General features: G+C 37.8%; 1 protein-coding gene across 3 annotated transcripts in view; it reads right to left on the bottom strand.

Annotated features, from left to right (window-relative positions):
- The window catches only part of TBCEL (tubulin folding cofactor E like), a 76,912-nt gene that overhangs the window by 12,293 nt on the left and 38,274 nt on the right, over positions 1–26,345 (bottom strand). For all 3 annotated transcript variants that reach the window (XM_047877984.1, XM_047877985.1, XM_047877983.1), the window contains 2 exons: positions 24,329–24,455; positions 21,946–22,062 (listed from right to left, as the gene is read on the bottom strand). In XM_047877984.1, the coding sequence (XP_047733940.1) occupies positions 21,946–22,062; positions 24,329–24,455 (244 nt within the window). The remainder of the gene's footprint in view (positions 1–21,945; positions 22,063–24,328; positions 24,456–26,345) is intronic.

The following is a 26,345-nucleotide window of genomic DNA, read 5'->3' as shown; positions in this document are numbered from 1 at the left end:
ATCCCAATATTAAATGAGACAAAGACATTATAAGAAAAGACAATTAAAAATCAATATCCCTCATGAACAGATGCAAAAAATCATCAACAAAATATTAGCAAATGAAATCCACCAACATAAAAAGGAGATAATCATTATAACCAAGTGAGATTTATCCTGGGAATTTAAGGCTAGTTAAACATTTAAAAAAATCAGCCAATATAAGTCACTATATGGACAGACTGAGAAAAACTGTATAAATTTTTCAGCAGATGCAGAAAAAGAATAAGAAAAATAGAAAAAGGAAAATTTAAAAAGTTATATAGATTGGAAAAGAAAATACACACTGTACTTCATAGATAATATGATTGTCTACAATAAATCTACTACAATAATTCTAAATAAAAGAACTACTAGAACTAATAAGTTTAGCAAGGTTGTAGAATACAAAGTCAATATACAAAAATCACACGTATTTCTACATCTAGCAATGAACAATTGAAAATTGAACATAAAAAATACTATTTTTAACAGGACTAAAACACATGAAATCCTTATGTATAAATGTAACAAAATATGAGCAGGATCTATATGTGGAAAAATACAAAACACCAATTTCTAAAAGAAATCAAATAAGACTTACATACACGGAGAAATATACTGGTTCATGAACAGGAAGACTCAATATTATTAAGATGTCAATCCTATTCAAATTGTCCTGCAAGATTCCACACAACCACAATCAAAATCCCAGAAGAATTTTTTCCCCCTAGAATTCAACAAGCTTATCCTAATATTTATATGAAAAAGCAAAGGAACTAACATAGCCACAATACTTTGAAAAAAAGATCAAAGTTGGAGGACCAACATGACCTGAATTTCAAGACTATAAAGTGACAGGAATCAAGACAATGTGATACTAGCAAAAAGGATAGACACATAGATTAATAGAAAAGAACAGAGAATCCAGGAGTAGAGTCTACCTATATGGTTGACTGATTTTCAATACAAGTATAAAATCAATTCAATAGAGAAGGGATAGTCTTATCAATAAACACTGCTAGAACAATTGACACTCATATGCCAAAGTTTCAACAAAACAAAAAAAAATCATATTCTACACCATATACAAAAATTAGCTCAAATGAATCAAAAGCTTAAATGTAAAACTTAAAACTGTAACATGTCTAGAAAACACACATGATAATCTCTGTGATCTTGGGTTAGTCAAAAATTTCTTAGATATCACACCAAAAGCATGATCAATAAAAGGAAAAAAGAACAGTGAGTTGAATGTCTTCAAAATTTTCTTTACTGCTTTTGAAAAAAGTATTTGAGGAATGCAATGAGAAGCCAGACTGAGAGAAAAAAATGTACCAAACACACATCTGGCAAGGGATGTATATCTGGTGTATATAAAGAACTCTCAAAATCCAATAATAAGAAAACAAAAAACCTACTACGAAAATGGGCAAAAGATTTTAACAGACGCTTCACCAAAGAAGGTATCTGGATGGCAAAGAAGCTCGTAAGAATATGCTCAACATCATTGTTCATTAGGGAAATGCAAATTAAAACTACAATGAGATACCACTATACATCTATTAGAATGGCTAAAATTAAATAAAACAAAAAACAGAACAAAAACAAAACAGAAATAAGAAATTGAAAATACTGAGTGATGATAAGGATGTGGAACAATAGGAACTCTCACATGTAGTTAGTGGGAAAGCAAAATGGTGTACCACTTTAGAAAACAGCTTAGCAAGTTAAACATATACTTTCCATGTGACTCAGCAATTCCACTTCTGGGTATTTATGCAAGAGAAAGAAGTGTATTCACACACAGAAACCTGTAGCTATTTATCACAGCTTTCTTAATAAATTGCTAAAAAAAAAAAAAAAAAAAAAAAAAAAAGGAAACGCTCCAAATGTACTTCAGTTGACGAATCACTAAACTGTTACATCTATATAAAAGAATACTACTGGGCAGTAAAAAGGATCTCATTAGTGATATACACAAGATAGATGAATATCAAATGCATCATGTTTAGTAAAAGAAAGGAGACTTAAAGGGGTGCCTACATCTCTTTTCAGGAAATGATAGAACTACTAGGCAGAAAATGAGCAAGAACAGAGATTTGCACAGAACAATCGATCATCAGTATCCAATTGACATATATAGAATTTTATGCCCAACAATAGCAGAATACACATTTTTTGAAGTACATGAAATAATCACCAAGATAGGACATAAAATTAACTTTAACAAATTTAAAAGAATTAGTATTACCTAGTGTATGTTCTCTGACCATAAGAGAACCAAAGTAGAAATCGATAACAGAAAGATAACAATTTAGGAAAAGTCCTAAATACTTGGAAATTCAACTTTTAAATAATCTAGAGATCAGAGAGAAAGCCTCAAATAATTTTTTAAAAACAAAGAGCTGAATGAAAATTAAAACATAACACATCAAAACATGGGATGCCAACAGTGCTGTGAGTGTAATTTCAAGCACTAAATGTTTATTAGGAAAGACCTCAAATCAATAATCTACATTCCTACCTACCTCAAAAGCTAGAAAAAGAAGAGCAAATCAAGCAAAGGGAAGGAAATAATAAAGGTAGTAGAAATCAAAATGGCACTTTATAAAAAATGTTTATTATTTATTTTTGAGAGAGACAGAGTATGAGCAGGGGAGGGGCAGAGAGAGAGGGAGACACAGAATCCAAAGCAGGCTCCAGGCTCTGAACCATCAGCACAGAGCCCGACACGGGGCTCGAACCCATGAACCATGAGATCATGACCCGAGCTGAAGTCAGGCACTTCACCAACTGAGCCACCAGGCACCCCCAAATGGCATTTTTAAGAAAAGGAAAACAACAAGGGTACCTGGGTGCCTCAGTCGGTTGAGCATCTGACTTCGGCTCAGGTCACGATCTCATGGTTCGTGAGTTCAAGCCCTACATCAGGCTCTCTGCTGTCAGCGCGGAGCCTGCTTCAGCTCCTCTGTCCCCCCTTCTCTTTTTGTCCCCCCCCACTTGTGCTCTCTCAAAAATCAATAAACATTAAAAAAAGAGAAAAATGTTTAAAGGAAAAAAAAGGAAAATAACACTGAAAACTACAAAACATTGCTGAAATAAATACAAATAAATGGGAAAAATTCCATGTTCACAGATTAAAATATTTAATATTATTAAGATGTTATACTAATCAAGGTAATATACAGATTCAATGCAATCTCCATCAAAATTCCAACAGCATTTTTTTTTTTGCAGAAAAAGAAAAAAATCATCCTCAAATTCATATGGAATATCAAAGGACCCTGAATAGCCAAAATAATTTTGAAAAGGAAGAATGAACTTGGAGGACTCACACTTCCTTACTTCAAAATATTACAAAGCTACAGTAATCAAAACAGTTTGTTACTGGCATAAAGACAGACATATAGACCAATGCAAGAGAATAAACAGGCCAGAAATAAAACAACATGTATGTGGTCAAATGATCTCCAATAAAGCTGTCAAGACCACTCAATATATAAAGGACAAACAGTGCTGGGAAAATCGAATATCCACATGCAAAAAAGTTAGAGTGGATCCTCATCTTAACTACATACAAAAATTAAGTCAAAATGTATCAAAGACCTAAATGTACAACCCAAAACTATAAAACTGCTAGGAAGAAAACATAGGGGAAAAGTCTCACTGACATTGGATTTGGCAATGATTTCTTGGATATTATACCAAAAGTACAGGCAACAAAAGCAAAAATAGACAAATGGGATTACTTCAAACTTAAAAACTTGTGTGCATCAAGGGATACAATGAGCAGAGAAAAAGCTAACTTACATAATTGGAGAAGATATTTGCAAATCATATATCTGACAAGGGGTTAATATCCAAAATATATAAAGAATTCCTTCAGCTCAATAACAAAAAATAAGGAAGAAAAATGATTTAAAAATAGGCAAAGGACTTGAATAGACATTTTCCCAAAGATGGCATACAAATGGCCAACAAGCATATGAAAAGATGTTCAACATCACTAGTAATTAAAGAAATACAAATCAAAACAACAGTGAAATACCACCTCACACCCATGAGGATGGCTATTTCCAACAAAACAAAACAAAACAAAACAAAAATGAAAAAACCTACACACATATACACAAAATAATCAGTGTTGGTCAGTGGAGAAATTGGAACTGTTGTGTACTGTTGGTGTCACTGTAAAATGATACAATCACTATGAAAATAAACAGTATGGTGGTTCTTCAAAAATTTAAAAAGAGATTTACCATAGGATCTAGTAATCCAATTTCTGGGATTCAAAGAATTATAAAGCTGGGTCTTAAAGAGAAATCTGCACATCTATGTTCACAGAAGCATGATTCATAATAGCCATGAGGCAGAAGCAACTCAAATGTCTATTGATGGATGAATGGTTAAATAAAATGTGGATATACATACAATAAAATATTATACAGCCTTAAAAAAAAAAAAAAGGAAATCCTGTCACATGCTACAACATGGATGAACCTTGAGGACATTAGGCTAAGTGAAATAAGTCAGTCACAAAAAACATACTGTATGATTTCATTTATAGAAGGTATCTAGAATAGTCAAATTCACAGGGACAGAAAGAACAGTAATTGACAGGTGACTGCAAGGGGTTAGAAGGAGTGGGTAATGAGAAGATGATGTTTAATGGGTATAGAGTTTCAGTTTTACAAGATGAAAAATGTTCTGGAGATTTGCTGTACAACAATAGAAATGTATTTAACACAACCAAACTGCACTTTAAAGTGGTTAAGGTAGTAAATTTTATGTTATGTACATTTTACCACAATTAAAAAAATAGTTAAGATGGCAAATTTTGTTATATGTATTTTACTACAGTGAAAATTTAAAAAAATTTTTAAATGACAAAAAAAAAATTAACACCAATTGTAGACAACTTTTCCAGAAAACAGAAGAGAAGGGAACACTTACCAACTCATTTTATGAAGCCAGTGTTACCCTGATACCAAAAGCACATAAAATACATTTTTTTAAAAGACGAATACTACATACTAATATCTCTTATGACCTTAAACACAAAAATCCTCAACAAAGTATTAGCAAACCAAATCCAAAAATGTAAAAAAAGAAACATACACTATGATAAAGAGGAATTTATTCTAGGTATCTAATGCCAGTTCAACATTTGAAAATCAATCAATATAGCTCTCATATCAATAAGCTGACCGAGAGAAATCAGATTGACACAGAAACAGCATTTGGAAAGAACTGATATCCATTTATGATAAAAACTTTCAGCATGTTAGAAATAAAGGGAAACTACTTCAACTTGATAAAGAGCATCTATGAAAAATCCCATGGCTAACATTATACTTAGTGGTAAAAGACTGAATGCTTTTCCCTAAGATTGGGATCAAAGCAAGGATGTCCACTCTTACCACTCGTATGCAACACAGTACTGGAAGTTCTAGCCACTGCAATAAGGCAAGAAAAAGAAAAAGGTCATACAGATTGGAAAGGCATAAATAAAATTTTTATATTTGCAAATGACATGAAATACTCAGGTGTAAATCTAACAAAAGATTTGTAAGTCTTGTATGTTGAAAATTATAAAATGCCAATGGAAGAAATTAAAAAGGCCTAAATAAATGAAGAGACATACTGTGTTCATGCATTGGAAGATCCGATATAGTAAATGTGTCAATCTTCCCCAAACTGATCTACAGGTTTAATAAAATTCCCATCAAAATCTCAGCAAGATTTTTTGTAGACAGAGACAAACTTAGTCTAAAATTTATATAGAAAGGCAAAGGTCCTAGAATAACTAAAATACTCTTGAAGAATAAAGTGGGAAGAATCATTGTATATGATATGAAAGCTAATTATATAGCTACAAGACAGTGTGGTAATTGTGAAATAATAGAGACATAAATCAGTGGAATAGAACAGAAAACCCAGATATATACCCACACAAACACACTCTCACGATTTTTTTAAAAAGCTGCAAAACAATGCATTGGGTCAAGCAGCCTTTTCAACAAATAGTGCTAGAAAACTGGACAACTAAAGGTTAAAAAAAAAAAAAAAGAGCCTCAGCTTAAACTTCCTACCTTACACTGAAATTAACTCGAAATGGATGACAGATTCGAATGTACAATGTAAAACGATAAAACTTTTAGGAAAAAACAAGAAAAACTTCAATATCTATGCCTAGGCAGAGTTATTAACACTAACAGCACAATTCATAAAAGGAAAAACTGGTAAATTGGGTCGCATCAAAATTAAAAATTTTTGCGCTATGAAAGCTCACAGGAAAAAAACAAAAAGACAAAGCTACATACTAATAGAAAAAATTTGCAAACCACATATCTGACAAAGAAGTAGTATCTCAAGTACATAAATAGCTCTCAAACTCAACAGTAAGGTAAGAAACAATCCAATCAAAAATTGGGCAAAAACCACAAAGATATGTCACTGGAGGCTTTACAGATGGCAAATAAGCACATGAAAAGGTATTCAAGATCTTTAGCCATCAGCGAATTCCAGGGGATTAAGTCATCAGCCATCAGGAGATGTTATGCACTGACCAGAATGGCTAAAATATGAAAAAAGTGACAACATCAAATGCTAGCAAGAAAACGCTGCAGAGAAATTTGATCACCCATTTATCGCAGGTGGGAATGTAAAATGATACAGTCATTCTAGAAAACAGTATGGTAGCTCCTTATAAAACTATGGATGTAAATTAAAAAAAATAAAGAATAAAACAAGTTAAAAAAAACAAAACAACTATATATGCAACTACCGTGCTGTTCGGCAATTGCACTCCTTGGCATTTATCCCAAGGAATGAAAACTTATGTTCATAAAAAAAAACCTATACAAGAATATTCATATATTATTTGTAATAACCCCAAACTGGAATCAATCCAGATGTTCTTCAATAAATGAAGGGTTAAATAAACTTTAGTACATATATAGCATAGACTACTACAAAGCGGGGGCCCCTGGGTGGCTCAGTTGGTTAAGTGTCTGACTCTCAGTTGTGGCTCAGGTCACCATCTCACAGCTTGCGAGACAGAGCTCGGAGACAGGGTCTGCGCTGACAGTGCAGAGCCGGCTTGGGATTCTCGGTCTCCCCTTCTCTCTGCCCCTCCCCAACTCGCACACACACTCTCTCTCTCAAAATAAATAAACTTAAAAAAAAAAAAAGAGGTTAGTAAAAATGGACGGATCAGTGACGCTTTGAGTAGGTATTAATTAAAAAGAATAAAAGAGTACTACGTAGCAATAAAAAGGGCACAAAATACTGATACATTTAGATAACTAACATGCCTCAGGTCATGATCTCACAAATACATTTAGATAGCTAACAATTTAGATAACTCTCCAGGGAATCAAGCTAAGTGAAAAAAAAAAAAAAATCCCAAAAGGTTATATACTGTATGATTCTATTTTTCTAACATTTTTGAGATGGCAAAATTTTATAAATGAAGATAAGATTAGTGGTTGCTAAGGGACAGAGATGGGAATAGGGGAGCTGGCAGGGAGTGGAGTGTGGTTATAAAAAGGCAATGTGAAAGGTCATTGGTGATGGAACTGTTCATCTTGACAATGGCAGTGGATACATAAACTTACACATGCAATAAAACGTAGAGAACTAAAATACACACAGACACACATACACATGTAGAAGTAAAACTGGAGAAATCTGAATAAAATCAGTGAACTGTATCAACGCTAAAATCCTGGTTGTGATACCGTACCACAATTCTGCAAAATTTTACCATTGGGAGTAAATAGATAAAGGGTACATGGGACCTGGCTGTATATATATTTTTAATTTTTTCTTAATGTTTATTCATTTTTGACAGAGAGAGACAGAGCACAAGCTGGGGAGGGGCAGAGAGCGAGGCAGACACAGAATCTGAAGCAGGCTCCAGGCTCTGAGCTGTCAGCACAAAGCCCACCACTGGGCTTGAACTCCCGGGCTGTGAGATCATGACCTGAGCTGATGTCAGATGGTTAATTGGCTGAGCCACCCAGGCGCCCCTGTACTATTTCTTACAACTACATGTAAATCTACAATTATCTCGATAAAAATTTCAATTGAAAGAAAAGGTTACATACTATGTGATTCTATTTGTGTGACATTCTGGAAAAGTGAAAACTATAGGGTCAGAAAACAGATCAGTGGATGCCAGAGGATGAGGTCAGGGAAAGACTTTTTTGGGCGATAGAACAGTTGTATGTTCTGATTGTGTTGGTAGTTACATAATTGTAGTTTTGTCAAAACTCAGAAATGTATACTTAAAAATAGTAGAACTTACTCTGTCAGTTATACCTCAATAAACGCAACTTTAAAAAAAGGATACTACTAAAAATATAATCATTTAGGAGGACCAATTAAAAAAAGAGAGAGAAAGGCAGAAATAAACATTCAGAATGAAAAAGGAGATGACTATTGATGCAGCACTTTTCTTTGATCACAAAAGATCAACTATATAGAGGGGGCGTGTGTGTGTGTGTGTGTACAAATATGTAATAAGGGCATTATAGAATGTTGTTGAAGATCTACTGTTAAGTAAAAAAAAGCAAGGTTATGTACAAAAATTATGCACTAAACAGCAATGGTAACTGTAACAAGAAAACAGTGTCAGTAGTTACCTGGGGACCACATATCTGAATAGCTGCTTCTAAGGATAAAAGTGGGAAGAGGGGCACCTCAGTCGGTTAAGCATGTGACTCTTGATTTTGCCTCAGGTCATGATCTCACAATTTGTGAAACTGAGCCCTGCATCAGGCTCTGTGTCAACAGCACGGAGCCTGCTTGGGATTCTCTCTTTCCCTCCCCTGCTCATGTGCGTGCGCTCACTCTCTCTCTCTCTCTCTCTCTCTCTCTCTCTCTCTCAAAATAAATAAATAAATAAACATTTTTAAAAAAAAGTGGGAAGACTTGGTTTATGGTCTATACGGTTTCAGAAATTTTCAGTTGGGTTCCATGTGGAAGCATCACCCAGTCCAAATGAGAATTAAATAGAATAAAATAATTTAAAAACATAAACACCTATTCCCAAATCCTAAGAATATTATGAATGATTATAAAAAGTTAAAACTAAATGAAAAAGTTACTTTACTAGAAAAACATAAAATTACCAATCCAATTCATTTTATGAAGCTAATAATATAACCTTCAATAACAAAACCAGAAAAGAACAGTAGAAAAGAACATTACAAACCAATACCAAATATTTAAATATGAAAATGGATGGAAACATCCTAAATAAAATCATAAAATTAGATTCTGCAGTGTTGTAAAAGAACACTTAATATTTTACAACCAGGTTGAATATTCCAGGAATGCAAAGATGGTTCACTATCTGAAAAATGTATCACTAAAATTCAGATTATCAAAACAACATGTTCACCTCACTACAGAAAGAACATTCTGTAAAAAAACAATAGTTGTTCATATTAAAAGAAACTCTTAGAAAAACAGAGGCAGTAAGTACCTCGACCTGATATGAAAAACAACTATGAAAAACCGACAGCAAAAGTCGTATTTCACATCAAAATACTTCACACCGAAACTTTGGAAGCAAAGTGAGAAACGGTGAGAAACAAGATGACGATGCCCTCTTTTACTGATAATACTACACTGCAGGACTGTCTACCTAGAAACCCAGAAGGAAGTAGAGATTAACTATCTTATACGACAGCGACAGCGAGACTGATGGATACATGACCAGCACACACAAATACACAGCATTCTTCTACACCAACAACAGGCAATTAGAAAGCAGTAACAGAAAAAATGATTTCATTTAAAATAGCAACAAAATGCATAAGACGCCTAGAAACAGAACTGAACAAACATGCACGAGGCCTTTGAGAGAGAATTAGAAACAATGCTGAAGGACATAAAAGATGCTCTGAATTAAATGGGAAGATCTCCTATGTTCACAGATGAGAAGACAACATAGTATCAAGCTGTCAATTCTCCCAAATTAGTCAGTGAATTCACTACAATCAGAATCCAAACTGCAGCAGGATTTTTGTGGTTCTTGGTAAGTCAACCCTAAAATTTACTAGGGAAACGAGGCTACAATCTCAAAGGTAATCTGAGAAACAATTAGGTGTAGACACCTGCCCTTAATGGGAATTCAGACTTTGCAATGTGATTTCATGATTTTGTAGCGGTATAGGAAAGGACACATACACCAGTGGAAAAGACCAGGGTGGAGGCAGAACCACGCATGCACATAAAAAATGAGATATATGACAGAGGCGGCATTAAAGATCAGTGGTGAACACCAATCATCCATATGGGGGAAAAAGCAAACCCTCAGATCTCTATTTGACACCATCTGCAAAAACAGATTCCAGGTGGATCAAAGACACAAATGTGAAAACACATTCAGAAAAAAAGCCAGGAGATTATCTTAAGTGATCTCTGGAAAAGAAAAGATTTTGTTAAAAAAGATGGGAGTAAGAATAAACCACGGAGTGAAAGACTGACACAGTTAATGGTAAACTTTTGAAACTTCTTTTCAACAAAATACAAAGTGAAAAGAGGAGACTGAAAAGTTATAGACGGAGAGAAGAAAGTGCAGTGCATATTAACAAAGAGTTATAAAGTCCCATTTTATATTTTTATGGATATATACAATATAGTAAGTAGACAGAAGGGATACACATCAAATTCTTGCCAGGGATTACTTCTTGGCATAAACAGGACTGAGAACAGGGGCAAAAACCTCCTCTAATTTCACCTGTGATACTGTTACTTTCAATTTAAAAAATAAACCGGTAGTGAATAGTAAAATGTTAGTAATCACCAGTTCTGAATAACGTGAACATGAGTATTTTATTTTATTGTTCTCAGAATTTTTTTTTTTTTTAATCCTAAAAAGCAAACAGAAGCAAAACAAAGATCAAAACTGGCCCCTGCCCTGGCCAAAACAAAAGTCGAGACGCCAAAGATCATTTCCCCCAAGACCATGATGTGGGCGGGCCGATTCTCATGCTCTCTTTCCTTTGCAGGTATATGCAAATTCTCATATATAACTCCAATCAAGATGAGGAAGGTAGCCTATCTTCTGCTGGGCTGGGAAAGTGGCAAGAAGTCAAAATCAAGTCCAAGGTAATTGGAATGACAAAGGCTGTGAGCGACAGGGAAAGCTACCATTTCAGGGGCTCTCCGTGGTGCGCCAAGGAGAAAGCCCCTTTTGTTTCTCATCAGACTGGAAGCTGAATGGGAGGAGTGCTGTGTCACGGCCCTTGTCAGAGGATGATGGAGCCTGGCAATATGGAGAAGCCCAAGAGACTCCTGTCCAATGTAGGAATGTTCCTTCACAACAGCAGGTCCTCTGTCTGGAAGGAATATGAGGTAACAGATGCAGCACACTAGGATTTCTCCAGCATCCAAGACAAAGCAAGCCTTCACTGAGGTGGTGTCTGAATACAAGCTGCTGCCCTGCTCTCACAATAACGTGAAGATACAATCAGCTGTATTTAGAAAAGCCATTAGTCTTAAGGAGGAAAAAAACATACTCTCCATATTTTAAAAAGCATGCCACTAATGACAAGCCAATAAGCATTTGAGGAATGCCTAATATAATCCTTGACATCATAATTAAGGACTTCCCGGGGCATAGTTTAGGGACCCCTTAGGACAAACAGAAAGTGAGGTATCGAAGGAGAGTAAAACTGAAGCAAAGCCTTTAAGAAAACCTATTTCTGGCTTTGCTGCTCTCTCTGACAACAGTGTCTCTTCCCAGCAGATAATTGTTCACTGGAGCTATGCCTCTTCTAACTCTTCATGAAAAACAAAATTCAAAGCCTGAAAAAAAGAGATCCCCCAAATCAGTGAATTTACTTCCTCCCCACTATCATCAAAAACAAAAAGAAACATCTTCAACAAATGACGTTGAGAAAACTGGACAGCAACATGCAAAAGAATGAAACTGGACCACTTTCTTACACCAGACACAAAGATAAATTCAAAATGGATGAAAGACCTCAATGTGAGACCTGAAACCATAAAAATCCTTGAAGAGAGCACAGGCAGTATGTCTGTGACATCAGCAGTAGATAGGTCCCCTGAGGCAAGGGAAACAAAAGCAAAAATAAACTACTGGGACTACATTAAAATAAAAAGCTTCTGTACAGTGAAGGAAACAGTCAACAAAACTAAAAGACAACCTACTGAGTAGGAGAAGATATTTGCAAATGACATATCCGACAAAGGATTAGTTCCAAAATATATAAAGAACTTCTAAAATGCATCACCCAAAAAGCAAATCATCCGGTTAAAAATGGGCAGAAGGCATGAACAGACATTTCTCCAAAGAAGACATCCAGATGCCCAACAGACACATGAAAAGATGCTCATCATCACTTATTGTCAGAGAAATACAAATCAAAACTACAATGAGACAACACCTCACACCTGTCAGAATGGCTAAACTCCAAACCAGAAGAAACAACAGGTTTGGGCAAGGATCTGGAGAAAAAGGAACCTTGGGTATACTGCTGGTGGGAACGCAACCTAGTGCAGATACTCTGGAAAACATATGGAGGTTCCTCAGAAAGTGAAAAATAGAAGTGCCCTACGATCCAGCAATCACACTACTGGTATCTACCCAAAGAATACAAAAATACTAATCAAAAATACTGTATCAAAGGGACACATACACTCCTATGTTCACAGCAGCATTGTTTACAATAGCCAAGATACAGAAGCAGCCCAAATGTCCAGTGACTGATGAAGGGTAAAAAAGATGTGGTATATACATACAAAAGAATATTATTCAGCCATAAAAAAGAATGAAATTTTGCTAATTGCAATGACATGGATGGAGCTAGACAGTATAATGCTAGTGAAATAAGTCAGTCAGAGAAAGACAAATACTATATGATTTCATTCAAATGTGGAATTTAAGAAACAAAACAAAGGAGCAAAGAAGAAAAAAGAGGGACACAGACCAATAAACAGACTCTTACCCATAGAGAACAAAACTGATCGTTACCAGACGGAAGGGGTGGGGATGAGTGAAATAGGTGACGGGGATTAAGGAGGGCACATGTGTGATGAGCACCAGGTGATTAAAATAAAAACGTAACAAACAACAAAAAAACAAAAAACCACCAACCGCCTCCCCCAAAGAAACAGTTGAACCGTAAAAGATACATATTATGTTGATTTTTTTTTTTTTATTTACATCCAAGTTAGTTAGCACATAGTTCAATAATGATTTCAGGAGTAGATTCCAGTGATTCATCCCCTACGTAGAACACCCAGTGCTCATCCCAACAAGTTGTCTTCCTTAATGCCTCTTACCCATTTAGCCCATCCGCCCACCCACAATCCCTCCAGCACCCCTCAGTTTGTTCTCTATATTTAATAAGAATCTCTTATGTTTTGTCCCCCTCCTTGTTTTTATATTATTTTTGCTTCCTTTCCCTTATGTTCACATGATATGTTGATTTCTAAAAGTTACATGGTTTTTCTTTTTGTTTCTCTTTAAAACTTAACAGAGGAAGACCGGTATTAGTTCAGTACTAAATAAGCAATTTAAATGCACGCAGAGGAAATTGAGATAAAGCAAACAACATAAAGGAAAAACTGATAAATATAGGCAATGCAGACAGACATTTGATAAATGGCGAGGCAAAAACGATAGTACGCTTTAACTTGCACAGATTCACAAACGTGTAGGTTTCTTTTTCTCTAAAAATGATACTCTTATACCCCTAGATAAATCAGGGCTATACGTATCAGAAAACAAGAACTTCCCCGTGCGTTTTCTAAGGACTATTTCAAATTCCACAATGGAAGTGAGTCCTCACGTGCTCCTCTGCATAAGGACATAAGCCACCCCCAGTGCACATTTGCTTTACCAAAGTTTCAGTTATTAACTAGTTCTCTCTAAGCTTCTCCCTCGAAATAGAAACCACAATCTGCCCGAGGAACTTCCCCACTTGAAATGTCTCAATGATTTTCCACTGCATGCAAGAAAAAGTCCTAGTGTCCTGGCATGGCATACCAAGGTCTTCAAGGGCCTGCCCTGGCTCCTACCTTCCCGCCCAGGACTACTGTGGCTACTTTCCACGAAGCATTTCAAACCACTGCAGATCACTACACATCAGGAGTTATTTCCTTTTTTGCCCTTCTGTCTGGAACATTCTCCCCTCCCCTTCACCAGGTTGACTCATTCATTGTCTAGGAAGTACCACCTTTTCCAGCAGAGCAGAGTAACCCTGCTTCGTGCTCCCTGAGCATATGCGGAGATTCAGTCATTTTACTGAGCTATTTTGGCTGTTTTGTCAGGCACCACCCTAGGCGTTGAGGGTAGGGCCAAGTACAAAACAGAAGTCCCTGCCTTTACAGAACTTACAGTAGAGTGTGGGGAGGCCAGGAGTGTATAAAAAATGCAAGTCAGGTGTTGCTAAATAAGAAAAATAAAAGTAGGTTAAGAGAATTGCAGGAGACAGAGTCGCACTGTTTAAGATCAGCTGGTCAGGGAGGAGTCTCTGATAAGGTATCCCAAAGAGAGAAAGCCATGCAGTTAACCTTGTGCATTCCACAGAGGGAAAAAGTACAAAGGCCTGAGGTGGGAGTGTGCTTGATGGGTTTCAGGAACAGCACGGGAAGGCTTTTTCGTTTTTTGTTTTTTAAATAAACTTGAGCTCTGATAAACTGGCTCCCAGGTGGAGAATAAGCCACAGGGGCAAGGTGAATTGAGGGAGACCATATAGGAGGGTGCTAGAATAATACAGGTAGGACACGATGGAGGCTTGACCTAAAATGAATGGTAAGAAATAGACAGATTGCCTATGTATTTTTGGAAGTGGCACTGAAAGAAAAAAACCTAATCGACTAGATGTGAGTACGGGAGAAGGAAATCAGGGACAACTCTGAGGTTTTGTCCCTGGCAACTGGAAAAACGAGCGATGGAAAACTTGCAGAGGAACAGACGTGGCAGTAGAGGCAGGGGCCAGAGAAAGGTAAGGGAGGGTATCAGAAGTTTGGTTTGGGACACAACAGTTTTAAACATTCAGGTGGAGATGTCAGGTAGGCCTTTGGAGATACTAGGCGGAAACTCAGGGGCAGATCAGAGCTGGAGGAATGAATCTGGCAGTTATCAGAACAGAGGAGGCACGTAAAGACGCAGGACTGGAAAAAAGTACCTAAGGATGAGTACGAAAGAGAAGAGGTCCGAGGACCAAATCCTATGGTATCTTTATTTTTAGAGGTGGAGAACATGAACAGGAGCCAGCAAAGGAGATACGTCTTTAGCTTAGCCCAGATGGCAAGCTTCTTGAGAGCAGACAGTACTTTTTTGTCTCTTTGCCTCCCACTTCTGGCCCACAGCCTCTTGGTTCACAGCAAGTGTTCAGTAAATAAGTTAAACTAACTGCCCTTTGAAACCCAGCTAGAATCCAGAGTTACTTCCTAGAAGTTCCTCTGGTAAAATCTGAGAGTCCAATAAATGAAATACAACCAGCCCAGTGAGGACATCTTTTCAGCCACCTGCAGCACACACGGAACTTATTTGGAAATAGCACACCACTGCTACACAAGCCACGAAAAGACAAGGCACAGATGAAGGCTTCAAAAGAAAGAGTCCATTGATTGGAAAAGCAAACACTATGATGTTTGAAGGTCAAGAATCAGGAACAGAAAGTTTTTGCCTTCTATTATCTCACAAAGTAAATCCACATGAAACATATAAGCAACTGCTCGTTTTTCTGTGTTAGTCCATTATTACCATGAACATCTACAGTAAACGACAGACTTCCAGCTCCACCTATCAACAGAAAACAATAAAAAGGATAGCTGAGCATCTGTAAGAAATTACAAAACTCTTAATTAAGCGTATCTCCCTTTTGTCCTCTAAACATTTTATTCTGTTCATCATAAAAGAATTGAAATCGTTCAGGTAACTGGAGCTAGTGTTGTAGTCTGAGGGAGAAAAACAGAATATGTAAATTTATGGATCATCTTTATAAAGTCTTCTGTTGCTAAAACGACTAATCACATGGAAACAGATGTGTGAGAGTAATACAACTGACTCACAAAATAACTTTGCTACCATAAAGCACATTCAACTGATCATAATGGCTTTTTATTCATGCCCTTGAAAGACATGCTGGCTACCTTTTCTTACGTCTAAGTTGAATACAAGTATTACATGTTTAATGGAAGGAGAAGGAAAAGCTCAGGGAACCCAACAATTGGAAAAAGGTGTTGGTAGAAGTCAGAATTTATGGGAAAATCAAGTCAAGCGCTGGTTTTTAAAAAATCCATGGTCAAATGGATTTTATTTCTCCAAAATAAATGGATACTTCCATCCTACCTGGAAACTAAAGTTCAAATGTGGTTCTGTATGAATTATTGAATTATCCAGAGTCATGGGGCGCCTGGGTGGCGCAGTCGGTTAAGCGTCTGACTTCAGCCAGGTCACGATCTCGCGGTCCGTGAGTTCGAGCCCCGCGTCAGGCTCTGGGCTGATGGCTCGGAGCCTGGAGCCTGTTTCCGATTCTGTGTCTCCCTCTCTCTCTGCCCCTCCCCCGTTCATGCTCTGTCTCTCTCTGTCCCAAAAATAAATAAACGTTGAATTATCCAGAGTCAAATTTTCACCTTTTACTACCTAGACACTGTGTTATTCACTGTTCATCGGTATTTTAGGGAGAGATTATGCATATAATTTGGAAGACAATTAAAAAAATGATAGCCATAGTAAACACCTTTATAGATCAGTATTCTTAATTCATAATAAATGCATTTTAATACAAATTCTTCCATGCTTATCCATCATTCCATCTTGATATCAGGATGAATGGTATTACAGTTCTTTTTCAATTGCCTAACACAGTTCCTAGCGCATTACAATGGCTCAAAAAATATTTGCTCTACCGGAGCAGATCATTCTACTGGAGGATTTATGAAAACAAACAAACAAACACAAAAACAAAAAAACTATTAGGGAACAGGTACTATAGTGGATATATGTCAACTTTAGCTGTCCAGCATCTGATTGGAGGGAAACCCCAGACAGATCAGAAGTAGGAACTATTTTCCACTACAAAACTAAAGAGGAGTAAATACTCTTTCTTCTTTCCCTGAAAGCCAAAACACAGGAAGGTAACAAACTTACCTAACTGTAACTGGAAATGCAAAGACACAAGGTCTAACAGCGATTATTCATAGCAGATACAGAAAAATCAAGAATTCAAAGGCATGACTGTAAATGTGTGGGGGCAATGAAGTCTAGCAGCGTGTTGATGACTGACCAGTGACCAGAGTCTGTAGAGAGAGATGTAGAAATCTTGGCTGTGCCTGGCTTTCCAACAATCCTGCCTAAGCCTGATTTTCTAATCTTCCTGTCAATTCTGTGAGCTACATAGTATTCACTGTTCTTTTACTAAATTCATACCCTACTGAAGTTGGCCAGAGTTGATTTCTGTTGTGTGTACTCAGAAACTGGCACCAGGGAGATTACCAGCAAGAGCCCCGCAGGTAATTATAGGCAATTTGAAATTGGTTTTTGGCCTAGCAGGCCCAGCGAACGTCGTCTTAGTGTTCACGGAAGGAATTGTGCAAAGGCCTTGACATGGTGTAGTGAAGTAACTCATGACCACTTGTGGCCCCATGGAAAGCTCTAGATGATTCAGAGAGTGCTGCCAAGAATAAAACAATGTGAACGGTAGGAAGAATTCAAGACTATGAGGCAGAGCATCTGCTACTCTAAGGGCATAAGACAACCTGAATCAAGAGAATATTAAGGTCAAATCCCTAGGAACTAGGCTCAAAGCAGACTGAAACCCAGGTACTTTAAAGAAAAGGGTCTTTTCTCTTACAACAATAAAGCTGAGGTAGCTATTAAAAACAAATGCACACAGTTTGATGCCCCCTGGTTGCTGAATTACAGGCCAGTTAAATCTGTATCCATATCGGGACTGTTCTACGAAAGCTGAAGCACGGACCGGAAAGAGTGGGGATGGGGAGGAGAACGAACCGGAGTAGAGGTACATAGGAAGACTATGAGGGCTCGGGAACATCCTGAATCCCTAATCCTCACTCAGGCCCCTGGCTAGCAGGCCTAAAGAGACTGTTCCTCTCTTGCTTGAGAAGGCGGGAGAAACCCCTGCCTAAGGGAATTACCTTGCAAGAGTGAACGAATCCCTATTTGCCTCATCCTTACACACACACACACACACACACACACACACACACACACACACACACACTCTGCTCCACTACCATCAGATCACAGCGTGCTCTGTGGGGTTGATTACAAAAACATCAAAGGAATTGCAAGAATTCAGTCATTTACGTGGACAAAATGCAGGAAATAAGTACAGAAATAGATTCCGAGTGTGCTGACCCAGGAAGGAGAAGCAATGTTAGATCTAGCTGATTTTGTTGATGTAAGTACAGTACCAGAGGTTCTGAGTTCAAAAAGGTAGCTTTAGCGGCTGGAAGTGGTTCTAAAATTTTGTCTAGTTGGATGATTAGAAATTGGACTCATGGTAGTCTATGCTAAACAAAGTTGAGATGCCACCCATTTGGGGGATAATGTGGAAGGAGAAAATAAAACACTTCAGGACACAGGAATGATGGAAATTATTGCCACCCATGTTATTCCTTCACTCATTCTCCATCTATGAACCAAAGGACCTAGAAGACACTTCTTTTTCCAAGGCCTTGAAAAATACATTCATGAGTAGAACACTCACACCTGTGAAAAATATTTTACAGACCAGTAAGGCACTGACAGTTTGCTCATTTCAATTTCAAGAAAAGTGGAAGACACTAAGCAGTGACATTTAACCACTAGTGAGTGGGAAAGGAGGCATAATTCCATAAACAGACAGCAAGGCCAGAGTGGTAATTAAAATAGCTTGAATCTTTTACAGTAGCTAATTGGTCACAGTCTTTAGGATTAGAATAAACAGGTTATCTCATTTCAGGGAGAAAGAAATGTGTTTTCATTTGTACAAGGACTACATTAGGACAGGTAAGAATAATTTTTTATATGTAGAACTATGCGGAAAAGGTATCCTCATAGATGTTGGATAGTCAAAATGGCAGACTATAATAGAGGTTCTTTTTGCTGAATTGCTCCTGTTTGGGGAAAAGTCCCAAGATCAGGCAAAGAAGGATTCTACCTCTCACTGCAGAAGCCAAAGTGGAACAGGTAATCCCTCTCCCTATCTCTCTGAAGACAAAATGTGAACACGTACCCTAAACACAGCCAATCAATTGGTCAGACACAGAGGCAAAGGTCAGCGAGAGATTATTTCCAGCACAGCCCATGCACAACCGCAAGCGTTCGGCGGTGAAGTCCAGCACTGTGGTGACTAGGGAGGACGGTGCCAGCAGAGGCACGTGAGGCCAAACACCAAGCGACACCTTGGCTGCTCTTGCTGTCCCTGGCTCCTGTCTATGCCTGGTTCTGCAGCTTGCCTAACAATTCTCGCAGTTTCTCAATATCCTTCCAGTAAATTCCTCCTGTGGTTGAAGATGATGGCCGTGACCCGAATTCAAGAACACGGACTAGGGCAGAGGTATATACGCACTTTAGGAAAATTATGCCGTCAGGACAGAAAACAACGTACTGCCTATATGTGCACTACTTCCTGCAGCAGGCTGGAAATTAAATAAACTAGAATGATGGGCTTATGCTCAAAGCCCAAATATTTACTTCTCCCGTTAATAAGTTAGAGTGAATCAAGTAAAACTATAGATGTTAGGTCATGTTTTACAAAAAAAAAAAAAAAAAAAAAAAGGTCATGGTGCTTAACCTATTATTTCTAGGTTGTATTAAAAGGCATGGTAATATTTATTTCTCCCTATTTGGCTGTCCTTAGCTGATTTTAAAAGGCAATCTTCAAAAATCTTAATTTGTCTCATATTTTTAAAATGTTTATGCTTTAAAATACTACTAACAAAACCACAGAATCTTTTTATACAGTACTAGTTAAGCCTTATAGAATGTTAACCCCCTCAAAGCGGTAAGTAATAGAAAACTCTGGGGAAAATTAGATATATTTAGTAAGGATGAATTGGAATCACAGAAATTTATAACCAGAAGATCAACTGACTAGACTCCCATTCAGTCCTAACTTGCATCCTGCTTGTCTAATGTGATTCGTGTTATTTGTTAAAGTCATTAAGGAAAGCATAGAACATTTTTGCTTAGTGGTTCTAGTTGCCAACACCTAAAAACCAGTTTGGGGGGATATTTTTTCCTTGTATGTTTACCTATATCATACCTGTTACATTTCCTTTTACATTGACAGAGTATTAAATGTAGCTCCTTCCCAACCTTCATACACTATGGTGGGAATGTAAATTGGTGTAGCCATTGTGGAAAACAGTATGGAGGTCCCTCAAAGAGTTAAGACTCGAAATACCATATGATCCAGCTATCCCACTTTTGGGTACTTATCCAAAGAATTAAAAAAACATTAATTTGAAAAGATATGTGCACCTCTATGTTCACCGCAGCATTATTTACAATAGCCAAAATACGGAAGCAACTCAAGTGTCCATCGATAGATGAGTGGATAAAGATGTGGCACGTGCACAAGCACACGCGCGCGCACACACACACACACACACACACACACGCGCGCGCGCGCTGAAATATTACTCAGCCATAAAAAAGAATGACATTTTTTTTGCCATTTGTGACAACATGGATGTACCTAGAGGATATTAAACTAAGTGAAATAAATAAGATAAAGACAAATGCCATGTGATTTCACTTGCATGTGGAATCTAAAAACCAAAACCAACAAAGCAAAAAGCAGAATCTGACCTGTAAACACAGAGAACAAACTGGTGGTTGCCGGAGGAAGGGGGAAGGGGAATGGGCAAAACGGGCAAAGGGGACAGGAGGAGACAGGCTCCCAATGATGCCATGAGTGAAAGGTACAGGACGCAGAATGTAATGAATGGTATTGTGATCGTGTTGTATGGTCCCAGACGGTAGCCACACTGGTGGTGAGTGTAGCACAACACACACACTTGTTGAATCTCTCTGTTGCACACTTGTAACTAATGTGACATTGTGTGCCAACTATACTCAAATTTTTATTTATTTTTATTTAACAAGCAAACATAAAAAAAAGGTAGTTGCTCCTCAAACTATGTGTAGTAACTCTTCGTATACTTAAAGGTGATTACTAATTCAGCCCTCCGCATTTCTCTTCATACTCAACCATCCTAATTCCTTTAGTATCTCCTTAAGAGTCTGTTTTCTAGTCCTTTCCCCGTATTCTCGAAACCTAATGCCTATTTGCCAAATCTTCCAAACTGCAGAACCTAGTACATCCTGAAAGCAGGTCAATGTGAAAGAAGAGACCAGTTTTTGGGTAGGTGAAGATGTGTCCCTGGAGAAGAGAATCAAACAGGAATCAATGACATGGAGCATGGGGGTGGAAGTGGTCAAATACTTACCCGACCATTCTTAATACAAGTGCAAGGTTAGAAGAAACACACTGTGGAAAACGAGATAAAATGGGTTTGCTTTGTGTTTCTTCCTTTTTTTTTTTTTAACCTATCACCAAAGTCCTCTAAAAGGGTCGCGTAACAAATTATTACATTTGCTCTAAAGCAACAGTTCTTTTTTTTTTTTTTTTAATTTTTTTTTTTTTCAACGTTTATTTATTTTTGGGGGGACAGAGAGAGACAGAGCATGAACGGGGGAGGGGCAGAGAGAGAGGGAGACACAGAATCCGAAACAGGCTCCAGGCTCTGAGCCATCAGCCCAGAGCCTGACGCGGGGCTCGAACTCACGGACTGCGAGATCGTGACCTGGCTGAAGTCGGACGCTTAACCGACTGCGCCAGCCAGGCGCCCCTAAAGCAACAGTTCTTAAATTGCCTCAATACTTGCTAAAATGTAGCTAAACTGATGAGTAGTTTTTACCTGAATGGCACTTCTTCCTGTGGAACATCCACATAGTAACGGATAAAAAATCTCTCCGAATCTTCTCGCTCACCATCAGTAACAACACTGCCATTAAGTTTGGAGACGGATGGCAATCTGTAAGTAAAAACCAAAATAAAGACATGTTAAGATACTAAGAATATTCAGCTTTCGAAATAAAATCATTGGTTTGAGGCCCAGTCTTATTCTCTTGAAAGGACACATTTGATGTAACTCTGCTTATGTACAACTACCTACATGAACTAAAGTGGTATAGAATAAAAGGATCCAAAATGTCTAAAGTCTCGTTACAAATTTATTTATTTATTTATTTATTTATTTATTTATTTATTTATTTATTTTGAGAGAGAGAGAGAGACAGAGAGACAGAGACAGAGAGAGTGAGCAGGGAAGGGGCAGAGAGGGAGAGAGAATCCCAAGCAGGCTATGCACTGTCAGCACAGAGACTGACACAGGGCTCCAACTGAGAACTGTGAGATCATGACCTGAGCTGAAACCAAGAGTTGGATGCTTAACCAACTGAGCCACCCAGGTGCCCCTAAAGTTTCATTTTTAGATGTGACACTGACCTTTTATAATTATACCTTACCTTTCAAAATAAGATTCTAGCCAGCAAGCACTGTCCAACTTAAATATAATCCAAGCCACGTATGTAATTTTAAATTTTCTAGTAGCCTTATTTATTTAAAAATATTCATTTATTTTCTGGGAGAAACAGAGAGAGCAAGAAAGAGAGAAGAGAGAAAAGAGACAGAGAGAGAGAACACGAGGAGGGGAGGGTCAGAGTGTGAGAGAGAGAGAATCCCAAGTAGGCTCTGTGCTGTCAGCACAGAGCCCGACATGGGGCTTGATCCCATGAACTGTGAGATCATGACCTGAGCCAAAATCAAGAGTCGAACACTTAACTGACTGAGCCACTGGGCGCCCCTCTAGTAGCCATATTTAAAAAAATAAAAATACAACAGGTGAAATTAATTTTAAGGATATATTTTTATTTAACCCACTATATCCAGGATTTAATCATTTCAACCTGCGATCAATACTGACAAATAACTAATAGGATACTTAATGTTCTCTTTTTCATATAAAGTATTTGAAATCCCGTGTATATTTTTACACTTAGAGCACATCTCGATTCAGACTAGCCATAATTCAAGTGTTCAAAAGTCACACATAGCTAATGGTACCATAGTGGACAGCAGAGGTCTACAGAGTAGACAGTACAGGAATCAATTTACTATATTTACAACAGAATTACGTGAAGAAAATAAAGTATAAGGCCTACCACAAGACTTATTCTTTTTAGAAGGAAACTACGCTGAAATGTATTTCTTCAGTGAGATATTAACGTGTATGTTATAAAGCAGTAAGGACCTGTTAGGTGTTAGCTGGGTAGAAAGAGCAATACCCTGTTTAAAGAATACTCTGCTTTTTTAAATTTTTTCGTTTTTCAAATTTTTATTTAAATTCCAGTTAGTTAACATGGATGTAATTATTAGCTGCACGAGAATCTGGTGATTCCCCACTTATATACAATACCTGGTGCTCACCACAAGTGCCCTCCTTAATACCCATCACCTTCACCTCCAGCAAACCTCAGTGTGTTCTCTACAGTTAAGCGTGTTTTCTGGTTGGCCCCTCTCTTCTCTTTTTTTCCCCTGTGTTCATCTGTTTTGAAGAACCACTCTTCTTTAGGGAACTTAAAGCCCCTTTCAAAACCACTATGTATGGCACGCAAAGAGAACAAATGAAAGCTTCACGGCCCTTTACATCTCAGCCAAAATCTTACTGCTGCTAAAGGCTTATACAAAAATAAACACTCATTTCAGCAGTCTGGGAGAGGCAGAGATGGAGACACGAGAGGCAGGGGAGCCAGAGGAAGAACACAGCCGTGTGGTAGTCATGTTTAAGTCAATCTATATTCAAGGAGAAAACACAGATGCTGCTCTCTTAAGTTTCATAGAACTGACACCGTCCAATTTTTAGGTATTTACGCTTTAAATGACACTATGTTAACAGAGAAAATAAATACAACTAAAACAGAACTCATTCCCTATTATACCTACTTTTTCTCCATAATCCAAAACAGGGCTTCAAATATTGTTAAGTATTAAAAAGTGTAAAAATAGGATAGATTTGTGAGGGAATGTTTCAGTGCTCTTGGCAGGCCAATTACTTTTCACATTTTTCTCATCACACTGTGTTCTCTTTCTTCTGGGATTTGGAGCTACAGACGCAGCCCCTTCAAGTGCTGTCTGTTCAAGAGACGGGGAAACGTATGGTGCACTCCGGCTCATTAGTGCACCATCCCTTTAATGAAACAAGGCCCGAGAGAAGCAAGGAGAGTCATCAGACAACAGACCTGGCTATTACCAATTTCCTCCGCTCCTCGGTGGTATAGGGCTGCAGAAGAGGAATTCCTAATAATCTCACTTCTTCAAGTTTGGGGAATGAATTTAGTTTGTCAATGTCTTCCCAGGACTGCAAACCTGATTTGAGAAATATATCATTTAAGTAAATCCAGAAAAGCACACAAAAAAGAAGATTAACATAGAAAAAACTGCTTCAATTAATTTCTGAAATGTTAAAAATGATCGTAAACTAGTTAGAGATCCTGAAAATCTTCTTACATGCAACGACAGAACAGAATACAGTCAAACACCATAAAAACTTCCCTAGAGCCGCTCCTCTCCCTATGATTCCAGTGGTCAAGGAGAAGAGAGCTTCATTCTCCAACATCGTACTAAGGTACTGATTGTCCATCCAAATGGCCTTGTAAAGAGGGTCACTGCCGGTTTCTATAAGCACGATGTATGCCATGATTACATTAAAAGGGGGACGTGGTCAACTTTTTCACCAGATACAGACTCACAGAACATAACTACTGATCAGAGTTAATACTGTCAAACTCAAATTTTTACCTAACAAATTCTAAAATGGGGCAAGTTCAATAGAGCCAGAAAATAAATAATATCTTTCTTACATACTGCCCTCATTTTGGGGACAGGGAAAACAGATTTTAAAAGCAAAACAAACAAACAAAAGCAAAAACAGACAACCTGAACCACTGGGTCATGAGAACATGCAATAGATTAAGATTACTTAGTGCTAAAAGAAAAGTCTTCCTATGGCCCGTGAGCAAATATATCATCCAAGTCAATAGTTGGCACTCCCAGGAAAAACATGCCTGTAATAATGAACGTGGTCAATTTTATAACAGGCTCAGTCTATTTCAGAGAACAACACAGCCCCTTCCTCTCTCCATCAACCTGAAGCAAGGGTAAGCAGAGGAGTGATATATGAGGGCTCTGGTGTGTACTGTCCCAAGCCACCACTGTTCTCTTCCTTTCAGTTGTGTCATAAGCAGCTTCCTTATGCAAAACACTGGTTTTTAAAACCTCATTCCCACCCTTATGACTTCCATGGCAAATTAAGCTGTGCGTTTTTTCAATTGTAGATTAGAGTTGTTTTTAGCTACATAGGTTTTAAGAAATGGGCCGAAAGACAATGTCAAGAGAATGAGAAGAAAAGTCACCGACTGGAAGAAGAGATTGGTTAAAAACACATCTGATAAGGGATTGTTGTCCAAAATACACAAAGAACTCTTAAAACTCAACAGTAAGGAAATAAACAACCTGAACTAAAAAATGAGCAAATGACCCAGACAGACACCTCCCCAAGATGGCAAATAAGCACGGGAAAAGATGCCTCACATCATAGGTCATTACAGAATTGCAAATTAAAACAAGATTCCACCAGCACACACCTAGAATGGCCGAAATCCAACACATCCACAGCACATAATGCTGACAAAGATGAGGAGCGGCAGCAAGTCTCATTCGTGGCTGGTGGCACGCCAAGTGGGGCGGCCACTTTGGAAGGCAGCAGGCAGTGTCTCATAAAACTACACATATTCTCACTGTATGATCCGGCAACCGCACGCCTTGGCATTTACCCAGATGAAATGAAAACTTATTGTCCACACAAAACCCCGCACACAGAGGTTTACAGCGGCTTTATTAATAAGTGCCAAAACTTCGAGGCAACCAAGATGTCCTTCAGCTTGTGAATGGATAAACAAACTGTGGCAGAGCCACACAATGGAAAGTTACTCAGCGCTGAAAAGAAATGAGCTATCAAGCCATGAGAAGATATAGAGGACACTTAAATGCGTATTATGAAGTGAAAGAAGCTTATCTGAAAAGGCCACATACTGTATGAGTCCAACTATATGACATTCTGGAAAAGGCAAAACTACGGAGACAGTCAAAAGGTCTCTGCTGTTTGCCAGGGATTGGGCGTATGGAGAGACGAACAGGCAGAACCCAGTGGATTGTTAGGGCAGTGAAACTTTTATGTATGATACTATAGTGACAGAT

The sequence above is a fragment of the Prionailurus viverrinus genome, chromosome D1 (genome assembly GCF_022837055.1).
Source record: "Prionailurus viverrinus isolate Anna chromosome D1, UM_Priviv_1.0, whole genome shotgun sequence".
Lineage (NCBI taxonomy): Eukaryota > Metazoa > Chordata > Mammalia > Carnivora > Felidae > Prionailurus > Prionailurus viverrinus.
The sequence above is the reverse complement of the archived record's forward strand: the minus strand, read 5'-3'. Positions and strand labels throughout refer to the sequence as shown.